General features: G+C 38.5%; 1 protein-coding gene across 3 annotated transcripts in view; it reads left to right on the plus strand.

Annotated features, from left to right (window-relative positions):
• Window positions 1-1,754: 1,754 nt before the first annotated feature.
• SLF2 (SMC5-SMC6 complex localization factor 2) overlaps window positions 1,755-12,662 on the plus strand; it is a 44,832-nt gene continuing 33,924 nt past the window's right edge. For all 3 annotated transcript variants that reach the window (XM_037159397.2, XM_037159398.2, XM_037159395.2), the window contains exons 1-4: window positions 1,755-2,047; window positions 4,659-4,702; window positions 5,166-5,905; window positions 7,429-7,486. In XM_037159397.2, the coding sequence (XP_037015292.2) occupies window positions 1,908-2,047; window positions 4,659-4,702; window positions 5,166-5,905; window positions 7,429-7,486 (982 nt within the window). In that variant the 5' untranslated portion in view covers window positions 1,755-1,907. The remainder of the gene's footprint in view (window positions 2,048-4,658; window positions 4,703-5,165; window positions 5,906-7,428; window positions 7,487-12,662) is intronic.

The raw sequence follows: 12,662 nt of genomic DNA on the forward strand, positions 1-12,662 counted from the left end.
AAAATGCTAGGTATAGTAACTTCTCGGTTATTAGGAGAAATGCCCCTCCTTTTAGTATTTCCTTTCTTGCATCACTACTACCTAGTACATACATAGCTGTGTATATGAGCTTTTTGGATAAATGCAAAACCTGTACCCTCACTGTTTAACTTCTACCTTCTACTTTTCCACCTTATTCCTAATTAATTCTTCCTCTTGAGAGCAAACTGGAAAGGAAGGCAGTGAACTTCAGGTCGGTCAGGCATGCTCAGCTACCAAAGCAGTTAAATCTCAGTGCAAATAAACCTAAGACCTGTCTAAATTCTTTTGTGTCATTTAAGAATTCATTCCATCCAACTAATTGAATAAGGCTGCCAATTAAAGGTGAACATCCTTGAGATTGATATTTTGGTTAGTAGTTATAACAGTATGTGACCTGTCTTTGAAATATTTAGTAAATTAAAGTCTGTCTAAAGAAAGCCCTGGCTGGGGTGGCTCAGTGATTGAGTGCCAGCCTGAGAATCAAAGGGTCACCAGTTTGATTTCCAGTCAGGGCACATGCTTGGGTTGCAGGCCAGGTCCCCACTTAGGGTACACAAGAGGCAACCACACCCTGATGTTTTCTATCCCTCCCTTCCCCTCTCTCTAAAAATAAATAAATCTTTTTTAAAAAAAGAACAAAGGAACTCTAATTTGCTCCGTATGACTCTGAACTGTTCAGTTTACATTACTTATCTAGTTTATGGTTTACAATTACCCAGAAAAGTAGAACATCTATTTCATAGATGTGGAAACTGAGGTTCAGATACTCTATTCGATCTCTCAGTTTGTAAGAAAAGCTCCAGCTCACAGTCTCCGGAGTACGGGCCATTTACAAAGGGGGACTGGAGACTGCTGACTGCTTTCACTAACCTATGCTGTCCACACTTAACATGTGCTAATTGAAACCTGACCCCACGTTCTTTTAAAAAATCTGCAAGGATGGCGGGCAGGTGTTCTCTCCCCGGTGGGGCAGGGCAGCTGCATAGGGAGGCCACCTATCCATGTTTCTCTCTCACATCAGTGTTTCTTTCCCTCTCTCTAATAAAAAATATCCTCTGGTGATGATTTAAAAAAAGAAATCTGCAAGGAATCTGGCTGCCGAGACTTCTTTCAGCAGCTCAGAAACAAAAGGTTTTTGTGCAATAAAAAGTCTTTATTTCATGGATTTTTTTTTCCTTCTTGAGGAAAAAAAAAAAAAGAACCCTCACAGAATGGACAAGTCTTCAGATCCGGCTGTGTAGAATACAGAGGAAATGGTGACAGCATTAGTGCACTTTGGCCTAAGATGCTACAAACATGTAATGAATAGCTGGGGATTTCTGACACACACCATTGTGACACAGAAAGCCAAACGGCTAGCCACCCTCAACATTGAGCAGCTGCCGCTTGCGTTTGCTTTTCGCAAACGTCGCCCCTCGCTTCCGACCAGACGGGTCTAGCCGGCTGCCGCAGCGCCCACCGCGGGCCGCTCCTTCCCGCCCCCGCGAGTGTGCCTGGGCTGACGCGAATAGGACTCCGCAGCGCGGCGCGCCCCGCCCCCTGCGCGCGCACGTGACGGTGGGCCAGTTTTCCTTCTCCCCTCCCCCTTCCCGAAACCCCTCCTTCTCCTGGGAGGCTGCGGCTTTCTATTGCGCCAATACTGGAACGACCGCCGTAGCGACCAATCAGAACCCTACTCTTCAAGTAAGGCCCGCCCCCTGGTGGTCCTCAGGTTCCTTCCCGCTCACTTAGGAGTCACTTCCGAAGAGAGAGAACCGCCATGAAGAGAGAAGGGGGTGCCGCCCACCTCTGCTCCCACAGCTTCCCTGAGTCCCAGCAGCAAGACGGCAACCACGCACCCAGCTTCTCCAGCCACAGCTCATGCCGCCGTCGCCAGCGGCGCCGACATGACAAGGCGCTACATGCTCGCTAGGCCAGGTTTCCCCTCATCCCCAGCCCCGGGGTTGTCGCCCCCGCGCTGCCATCTGAGACCCGGTAGTACCGTCCCTGCTGCAGCGGGAAAAAGAACAGAGAGTCCTGGGGACAGGTACCGTGCAGAGGGCTTGAGAAGGGGCCGGGTCGCGGGGGCAAGGGTATGAGGGAGGACTGCGGACGGCTGCTCTTCCAGTTCCCGCCACCCTTCGCGAGCTCAGGCCTCGGCGTTTGGGGGCCTGGCAAACCTCCGCCCCGCCTCCGCGCGGGGACATCTGGGAATTCGAGTTTCCTTTTCTGTAGTTGGGACGCTGTTTTCGGTCTAATGACCACAGCCTGGGAGGCTTCGGAGATCCCGCCTTAGGTAGACGTGATTTTCGTCCTTTATGATAGATAGCTGGACCCGGGTCCCTAACCGGTTAGTGCATATATAGGTGGTTTTCTCTACTTTGTCAGTCCTACTGTCTAATATATAGACATATATTAGATAAGCCTTTTTTCTATATTGTGGGTGAAATTATGTAAGATATGATGAGGGAAACCCACGAATTACTTTGTAGTTCAGTATAAACGATAATGCATACTTAGAAGAAAATGCAGATTTGGAATGTGATATGTTTTCTCCAGAAACTTCTTGCCAAGAGGTCAGTTTTTATGTAAAGATTTTGTGGGAGCTATGTAATGAGACGCGGAGTTTCCTCAAGTGACATCCTCTGACAATAAAACATGTTTAAATTCTCTATACACTTGGTACTGTCTTTTTTATTTTAAGTTTAAAAGCTTGTAATATAAGTTTTACAGTAAATCTATCTTCTGCTATTGCAGTACAGGTCCACAATCCTTTATCTTAAATCTGAAAACCAGAAAGCTATGAAAACCAAAAGTTTTCGGTAGGTTTTGGCACCACATCTTACTTGGCAGCCAAACCTGACTAGAACTAATGGAAGGCTGTATATGGCCTTTATCCCATTACGTGTAAGTATTCATAAGTTTTGCTGGAAAAATACTAATTTGCTTACAGGGTGCAATATCAGACCCCACTCGGGGGCTTTACATACTGCACCTAAGTTACCACCTTTCTAAAGTTACCACCTTTCTAAAATCCAGTACATTCAGAATTCTAAAATATATTTGGCCCCAAATGTTTCACATAAGGGTTTGTGAGCTGTTACAATTTTTTTATCTAGTTAAAAATAATAGACATTTCTGTGCGTGTGAACTTAGGGAACTCTTCATTCTTGAAAGTTACATAGTGTTTTTACAAATGTCTTACAAAATCATTTTTCTCCCTGCTGTATTAATAAAAAAAGGCAGGGATCAAATATTTTAGGGAAAAGCTATAGTGTTACTTTTAATAATTCCTATAAAAACATTATCTTGTTATGAATTAACTGCTTCTTAATACTGTCTCATTTCTCTCTCCTCAGCCAATAACTGAAGGTATCATCATCCTTTACATCATTTTTCTCCCCTTTACAGAACCTCCAGCATTTCTTTCTTAACTGTTGTGTGGTGAATTTGCCCGATATAATTTATTTTATGAAAATACATGCATAGATTCTTCCTTCCATCGCTCATTCATTTTATAACCTCTTGGCTTTTCTACCACTGTCTCAAACACTAGACTGTCAGTAAACTGTTAAAGAAAGACATTGTTTTTTAATGTGAACAGTAAAGTGTACAAGATGAAGAAACTTAACCTTCAAGGGGCCATAATTGTTCGTTTTCTCTGAGCATTCCAACCACTTAGAGGATAAATGTTTAGGAATACTCATACACCACTGCTTATTTTCTTTCAATAAAATAAATACATTTTAGCAAAATTTGCCAAAAAGTTGATTTTTTGCTCTACATATCCCTCTATGCAGCTGATAAAAAACTCAAAAGACATGAACAAAGCAGAATACAAAATCTGGTGATATGGTCCTGTTTCATTCTGTGTCCACTGTAGGGTACAGAAATCCTAAAAAATGAAAACAATATGGTTTTTGTTGTTCTCGTTAGCTTCCTTTTTGTTTTGTTTGTGTTTTTCCCAGGTAGTATGTTTTTGTAAATATCTTAAGAATTCTTAGATAAGATTTTTGAAACACTAGTTGTGAACTCATTCCAATTTCTGCTGTTATTTATATTACTATCTTACCGTGGTGTATAAGAGGGTAGTATAAGGTTAATACTTGATCCTTTCTGTCTTTTCCCAGCACACTCTTCAGTTGCCTTCTCAGACCAGCCAGATCACCCATATTGCCATTCTACTACCATCTGTTCTTGTTACAAATCTGTTCAGATTTTATTCAGTTCTTACATCCTTCATTATTCATTCAGCAGACATCTACTAAGCATTATTTTGTATCAGTCAGTGAAGTTATCAAAGAATAGGATCAGATCCCCTCAAGATCTTTTACTTTACGTAGCAGTGAGCTTTTCAGTCCTAGAAAGCAGTCTACCAATTCTAAGGATTCACACTTCAATCTTACCATTTTAGTACTATAGATTATATAAACCTCAGTTGTACTTTTACAAATTTTCTTCAGGAATTTTTGAATTATGTTTTCAATTTTTATAATCAGCTGAGTGAAGTATTATTGCCATTGTCAGAATTTGATTAAACTGGATAGTGAAATCAGCTTATATTCTATAAATCTACTAGTATTCTCCACTTATGCTGAATTATTGATGTTTTAATATTTGCTTGTATGACTCCATATTAGTTATGCTTTTATTTTCAGGAAGCAGTCAATTATAGATTTCTTCAAAGCAGCTTCCAAACAAGGTATGTAAACTATTAATGAATTTTTTGTGGGATTTTTTGAGAGGGAAATAGATCAATTTTTAAATCTGAATTCAGTTTGATTAAATAATGTTCAAAATTGAAAATATAATGAAAATGTAGTTTCTAAACATTATAAAGAAACTTTTTGCTGCTATACTTTTAAAATTAGTCTAGTAAATAATTTTCATAATACATACTATTTTCATTTCTGTAACACTTATTTCATAGAGTCATTAAGAGCTTACATGATATAGCAAAAGGGAGGCTTATGGAAGTAAGGCTGTTAACAAATAAACCATTTTTTAATCCCCATAAAGTGCGTATCATCATTCTAACTAAACAACTTGAAATTATTTGTGTTAGATTGGTATTTTTAATATCAATACTTTATAAATATACAAGATGTAATAGTTTATATATTTTTAATAACATGCAGTTTGTATTGTTTTAATTGGCTACTTAGACAGACATATGTTGGATTCTCCACAAAAATCAAACATCAAATATGGAGAAAGTGGTTTGTCCATCAATGGCACAGAGCAGTTTGAAAGGAAACCAACCTCACCAAAAAAATCTAAACCCAAAAGACTGCCATCAGAAAAGAGCCCTATTACTATAGCGGCTTTAGTGAGAAGTGTTAAAGAACACCCTAAAGATCGTGGTGTACATGAGTCATGCCGGCCTTGTGTGTCACTAACTACTAAATGTCCAAAGACAGTTACAAAGATGGTCTATGTTCCTCCATGTCACCTGTCTAAAGAGATGAAAACACTAAAGAAAAAACATCGATCTCCAGAGAGAAGGAAGTCACTACTTCCTCATGAAAATAGTAGGGAGAAGAATGATAGAGATCAAGGCAAGACCAGTGTAGATACCAACAAGCAGGCCACAGTGACAGAAGCTGACATATTCAAGAACACCTCCAGAAGTCTTAGCAGCAGGAGCAGCCTATCCAGGCATCATCCAGGAGAAAGCCCATTGGGAGCTAAGTTCCAATCATCACTAGCTTCTTACTGCAGAGAAAGACAACTGAAGAAGTTGAGAAAGGAGCAAATGGAGCAGAGAACCCACTCAGAAAATTCTTTCTCAGAAGCAAGCAATCTTTCCTTAAAATCCTCTAGCATAGCAAGAAACGATCAACCAAGGCAAGAACAAAGTAAACAGAATGATGTCAGACCTGGAAAAAGTAATCTTTCAAACCTGGTATGTGCAATAATTACTGAATTAGCTTGACTACTGCTTTATCATATTTAGATGTTAAATCTAAAAATAACTTAATAATTGTTAACATCATGCTGGTACCTTTTATTAAGAAAATAATGATACATACATTCTGTAGAAGTTACTTCCATTAGGTTTTCTCCAGTTGTCAATCAAACTCAGTAAACTAGTGTTTCTTGCCCTTAATTTTTTCATACTAGGAACAAAGATCTTAATCAGAAAAGTAAACATTCTTTTTTTAAGCAAGTATAGTCATTTTTAAATTAGGCTGTGCTGAAGGGAGATGTGTGTGGAATGGACAATCAAAAACAGCAGGAGGTGGTTTAGAACAGAAGTTCTCAAAATGTGGTTCCTGGACTAGCAACAGCATCACCACCTTGGAACTTGTTAAAAATACAAATCTCCAGCCCCACCCCAGACCCATTAAAACAGAAACTGCAGATAGAGTCCAGTAATCTGTGATTATTAACAAGCCTTTAAGATGATTCTGATGCACTTTAAAGTTTGAGAATCACTGGTTTAGATTAAATATAAATCTTAAATAATGGAATATGGGTTTTAGAAAACTATCTAAATACATCTTAATTTCATTATATTTATCTTTTGAAACTAAACCAAATTTAGCATAAAAGCTGTCCCTCTTCCCTGGGAAGTCAAATTGTTAAGTGTATCTGTTGCAAAGAGCTTTTCTACATACAGAGGAAATACGGGAAGATTAGGTAGCAAGGAAGTGCTATGTGGAAAAGTTGCTATAAAATTTGTAAACCTGGTAAACCAAAAATAAACCCAACTATGACATTCTGGGAGTAGATCGAGATTGTTGCACTGTATGTTACTGGAAAATATAATTGGTGCCTTTACCAGTGATTAAATTGCTAGTGATCAATAGAGTTTTGGCCCTGGCTGGTGCGGCTCAGTGGACTGAGTGCAGGCTTACAAACTGAAGGGTTGCTGGTTTGATTCCCAGTCAGGGCACATGTGTGGGTCACAGACCAGATTGCGCAAGAGGGTTCTCTCACATGTTAATGTTTTTCTCCCTCTCTTCCTCCCTCCTTTCTTCTTTCCCTAAAAATAAATAAATAAATTCTTTAAAAAAAATAGAGGTTAGTAACATTTGGTTTATTGCTATAAGATTTCAGTGTTTGGTGTTACATTGATATTTAAACATAAGTATTGAAGAGTCCATTTGATTAGCAAATATTAGGCTTACTATTTATCAAAATAACTGCACTGCTCTAATAGAATCTTAATCCTGAGTTAATATTAAATCTGAATTTGTGTATGAAAACTGACTTTACGGTGTTTTTATATTTTTATACTATATATGCCCTTTGTTTTATGATAAAACTTAAGAATTTAAAGTATTTTATTATAGGGAATTTACCTCTAAATATATATTTGTGCTTTACTCAGTCTGGAAATCTGTTTAAATCTGTGTTGAAGAAAAATTTATATTCCTGACTTAATCCAACTCCTAATGAATTTTTTTTTCATTTTGCTAATAGGAAAATGGACATCTCTCAAGAAAAAGATCATCTTCTGATTCATGGGAAACTGCTTCAGGTAGAATCAAAATAATTAAATTTATGAATTTGAAAATACATTTACATTTTAATGGCACTTAAGCCAATTTGTTTAAAAATGCAGTTTCCTTTCTAGAGGTGAATTGAATATCTCACTTTAGAGTTTGGTAATATGTATTCAAAACAAATATTCCTTGAATTTAGCACATGTAATTTGTGGTTTGTCTTGACTCTTCTCTACATTTTTCTTTTTTTTTAATATATTTTATTGATTATGTCATTACAGTTGTTCTGTTCCCCCCTTCATTCCCCTCCACCCTGCATACGCCCTCCCCCACCGTTCCCCCCTTTAGTTTATGACCACGTGTCTCAAGTTCTTTAGATTCTATATTTCCCCTACTATTCTTGCCCTCCCCTCCGTCTATTTTCTACCTACCGTCTGTGCTACTTATTTTCTGTACCTTCTCCTTCTCCCACTCCCCTGTTGCTAGCCCTCCATGTGATCTTCATTTCTATGGTTCTGCTCCTGATCTAGCTGTCCTTAGTTTGCTTTTGTTTTAGGTGTGGTTGTTAATAACTGTGAGTTTACTGTCCTTTCACTGTTCATCTTTTTTATCTTCTTTTTCTTAGGTAAGTCCCTTTAACATTTCCTGTAATAAGGGCTTGGTGATGAGGAACTCCTTGAATTTGATCTTATCTGAGAAGCACTTTATCTGCCCTTCCATTCTAAATGAAAGCTTTGTTGAATAGAGCAATCCTGGATGTAGGTCTTTGGATTTCATGACTTGGAATACTTCTTTCCAGCCCCTTCTTGCCTGTAAGGTCTCTTTTGAGAAATCCACTGACAGTCTGATGGGAACTCCTTTGTAGGTGACTGTCCCCTTATCTCTTGCTGCTTCTAGGATTCTCTCTTTCATTTTAATCTTAGCTAAGGTAATGATGATGTGCCTTGGGTCCAATATCTTTGGGACTCTCTGAGCTTCCTGGATTTCCTGGAAGTCTCTTTCCTTTACCAGATTGGGGAAGTTCTCCTTTATTATTTGTTCAAATAAGTTTTCCACTGGTAGCTGTTCCTCTTCCCCTTCTGGTACCCCTATAATTCAGATGTTGGAACGTTTAAAGATGTCTTGTATGTTCCTAAGCCTCTCCTCCTTTTTTTTTGAATTCTTGTTTCTTCATCCTTTTCTGTTTGGTCATTTTTTTCCTCCTTCTGGTCCACTCCTTTGATCTGGGTCCCAGTTTCCTTTCCATCACTGTTGGTTTCCTGTGCATTTCCCTGCATTTCAATTAGTATAGCCTTCATATGTTCCTGTAATTTGTGACTAAAATCAACCAACAGTGATCAACCAGTTCTGTGAGCATCCTGATCACCAAACCAGTGTTTTGAACTATGCATCTGAAAGTTTGGCTATTTCTTCATCGCGTAGATTTATTGGCTCTGGGGCTCTACGTTGTTCTTGAGCCATATTTTGATCTGTTCATGCCTGTTAGGTATGAGGAGCGGAGCCTTAGTTGTTCATCAGGGCCGGGCCACCCAGGTCTCTGGTTTGTGATGCCGTATGTGGGGGCAGGTCAGAGAAGGACAATGACGGTCCCCTCTGCCGCTTCCTGCTGCTTCCTGCCACTTCCTGTTGCTTCCTGCCACTTCCTGTCGCTGGGGCCTGCGCAGTCTTCTCACTGCTCGCTCCTTCACCGGTTTATCTTCGTGGGAATGTGTGACCACAGTCAGCCCTCAGTGGGTCCACTGCCTTGCACCCTCAGTGGGTTTGCCTGCTACACCACACCTGGGATCTGCCCACGGCTGCTAGTGCACCTGGGTCGCATGCCCGGATCAGTCTGGTTGATCTTTCCTGCCTGACCCCGCTCTGCTGCTGGCTCTGCCCCTCGTACAGGTTTGGCTGAAGAGTTCGTTGTTGTCAGACTTCCGTATAGTTCAATTTTCTGTGGTTTGGCTGTGTTTTTGTTGCTAAAACTTTATTGTTTTTAAACTTGGTTTTGTGAGAAGGCACAGTGCTTCCACCTACGCCTCCATCTTGGCAGAAGTCTCTACATTTTTCAATAATTCCTTACAATGTGTTTCTCATACTGGTGGCATTCAGTGCCCCACTTCTAAATCCTTGACTACAATTTAATCTATATTCCTGGAATTGTGGACTATCTGACTTGGTATTAAAGATGCTTTGTTTAAAATTGAAACTGTTACCTTGATCCTCTGCGGTCTTTCTTGTATCGTAAATATAAAGATCTCTTTTTAGAATCAAATTTCAAGGACACTTACATGGTACTAGTTTGTACTTTTATTATCTATTGGTTGAGAAAGTATATAATAGCAAACAGCTACTGTTAACTCAGATGCAGTTAATTCAAATGTCTTTTTTTTTAACTAGAAAAATAGAACAGTATAAAATTTAAACACTGTAGAAATTTATAACACAAAAAATGGAAGGCCCCCAGAAATAACAACTTAATAGTTTGGTATATCAGAACCTTTTTCATTTATGACTGCAAACTTTGAAAAACGGACCTTACAAATTTCCACGCTCTCAATGATAATAGCAAGCATTTATTAAGCCCTTACTGTGTGACATGCCCTGTTCTATGTCCTTTTAATTCATTGGAGCCTTCCATCCATATAAGGAGGTTGCTTTTAGAAACTTAAAAAAATGGAGGTATAGAGACAGTTCTGACTTATTACTCTTTAGGTTTTATGTAAAATTCTATTTTTTATATATTCTAGAAGTATATTGCATTTTGACCCAAGTGACCTCAAGTGTTATAATCAACCTTCAGCCAAGGCTGAAATCATACTTAGTATCATAGAAGGAGCTTCCAGGATACAAGAATAAGTCTGAAGTTTTATGTGTTTTAAAAAATGTATTTAATTTTTGTAATGTTGATTTTGATAATCAAATGTTAGTGAATTTTGACATTAAGAGCATAAGAATAGTAATTGCTCAGTCATGAGATTGCTCCTGCACTCACTTGTATTACATGTTTATAATATTAAATAAATGATCACTTTGCACTGAGGTGAATTGAAGAACAAAGTATTTTTAGGCTAGTTTTGCAAGTATAAGGGGTTGCTGGCCATGTTGCCACCAAGCTGTTCGGCTTTTTTCCCTCCTTTGATAATGACTAAGATAAGATAAAAATTATTTTTAGTTCATGGGTTTACAGATTTCATCTATAGTAACCAAAGTAGTTTTATTTATATAATTCTACATACTGAAGTTTTTGAACACTGCTTGAAAAAGATGCTTCCTACATATTTTCAGAGGCAGGCTTAAGGTGGATGCCTTCACTTATAATGTTTATTGGTTTTAGAGAGAGAGGGGGAGAGAGAAACATCGATTTGTTGTTCCACTTGTTTATGCATTCATTGGTTCTTGTATGTGCCCTGACCAGGGATTGAACCTGCAACCTTGGCATATCAGGATGACACTCTAACCAACTGAGCAACCTGGCCAGGGACTTTTATTTTTATTTCTAATATTTTTGCATGTTTTTCATAATCCTCCTAATTATGGTACTGTACTCTTTATACATTTATACTTCAGTTGACTGTCAACAGGATATATGGGATATAAGGGGATTTTTCTTCATTCTAGATAACATGAAGAATGCTTACTTCATCTGAGTAGATATTAATAATCTAAATGTTATATCTTGTTTATATTACTATTACCGTTATCCATTGTGATGATGTGATGCATCATCAGACATTGATTATTCACATACAAATCTGAGAATTTCACAAATGTTGGTAGTGTAGACATTTGGCTCTGTGGTCTTCCAGAGCTCTGTCCTTTGGCTGAATTCTGAGGTCCAACTTAATCCATCCCTAGTTTATTCCATAATTTATTAATAGCCAATTCCCTATTAAGGAGCATTTAGATTTTTCCTTTTCTTTCTTTACAGACTCAATCACTGGCTTATCCAAGTATTTTATATACTAATATATATTTTTTAATTTAATCTTAATTATATTTTTTCCATTACCATTTAGTCCCCTTAAACCTCCCTCCCCCAACTAATACATATTTGAAATGTTATAAAACATTCACTCTAAAGGTTATACAAGGGGTGCAAAAAGAATCATGAAATTTTTACAGGTAATCCATTGCCCTAGAGAGCTTGCAAAAAGGCAGCCTACCTATAGTACCAGTCTACCTTCCTCTAATTGGAGATGTTAAAAGTTCTTAATAAGATGATTTTCCCTGCCCTGGCTGGTGTGTCTCAGTGGATTGAGCGCGGGCCTGTGAAGCAAAGGATCATGGTTCAATTCCCAGTCAGGGCACGTGCCTGGGTTGCAGGCCAGTTCCCAGTGAGGGACACATGAGAGGCAACCACACATTGATGTTTCTCTCCCTCTCTCCTTCCTTTCCCCTCTCTCTGGGGGAAAAAAAAAAAAAGATGATTTTCCCTAAACTTTGCCCACAAATAGTTTTTCACTCCTCCTGGACGTGTCTTTGGTTCCCAAACAAAGCAGGAATTTCTTCTTATTACTAGCTGTATATAAATGTCTGACTTCTCTAGGGAAATGGAACGAAACTCAAATTGGCAGTTCTGTAGCTATCTTTTTTGTAACCTTCAAACTTAAGACAATAGTGTAAGTGTGCCCTAAGTCTTCCCTTTTTGTTAGTTAACTTGATTTCTCATCCTGCACTATAAGGGACCCCTATTTTTTTTAACAAGACATTTAGTCCCAGAAAACTGAGTGGTCATGAATGGTTTCTTCAGATAATAGGAGATACGTATAGAAGAATGGAGATGGGGCATTTGTTTATAATTTATTTTTAATAAGATGAATTTTCCAGAATATGTATTCATCAAGGTATCCAAATTGCTTGACTCTTGAGGATTTTTTGTTCGTGTCTTCTTCTTCTTTTTTTAAATTTTTATTTATTTATCTTTAGAGGGGAAGGGAAGGACAGAGGGAGAGAAACATCAATGTATGGTTGCCTCTCTTGTGTCCCCTGCTGGGAACTGGCCTAGAACCCAGGCATGTGCCCTGACTGGGAATCGAACCGCTATCCTTTGGTTCGCAGGCCCCTGCTCAATCCACTGAGCTACAGCAGCCAGGGCTGTCTTTTTCTTTTTAATCTGTTGAGGATTTGGGGGATGGGGAAACATGGAGGATCTGCCATGTATAGAAAGTAAGTTGATTTAGGGAAATTGACTTTTGAGAATACTGATTATATAGTAAATTTTTAATG

The sequence above is a fragment of the Artibeus jamaicensis genome, unplaced genomic scaffold (assembly GCF_021234435.1).
Source record: "Artibeus jamaicensis isolate MK-2021 breed Jamaican fruit bat unplaced genomic scaffold, CSHL_Jam_final contig_490, whole genome shotgun sequence".
In the NCBI taxonomy this organism is placed as follows: Eukaryota; Metazoa; Chordata; class Mammalia; order Chiroptera; family Phyllostomidae; genus Artibeus; species Artibeus jamaicensis.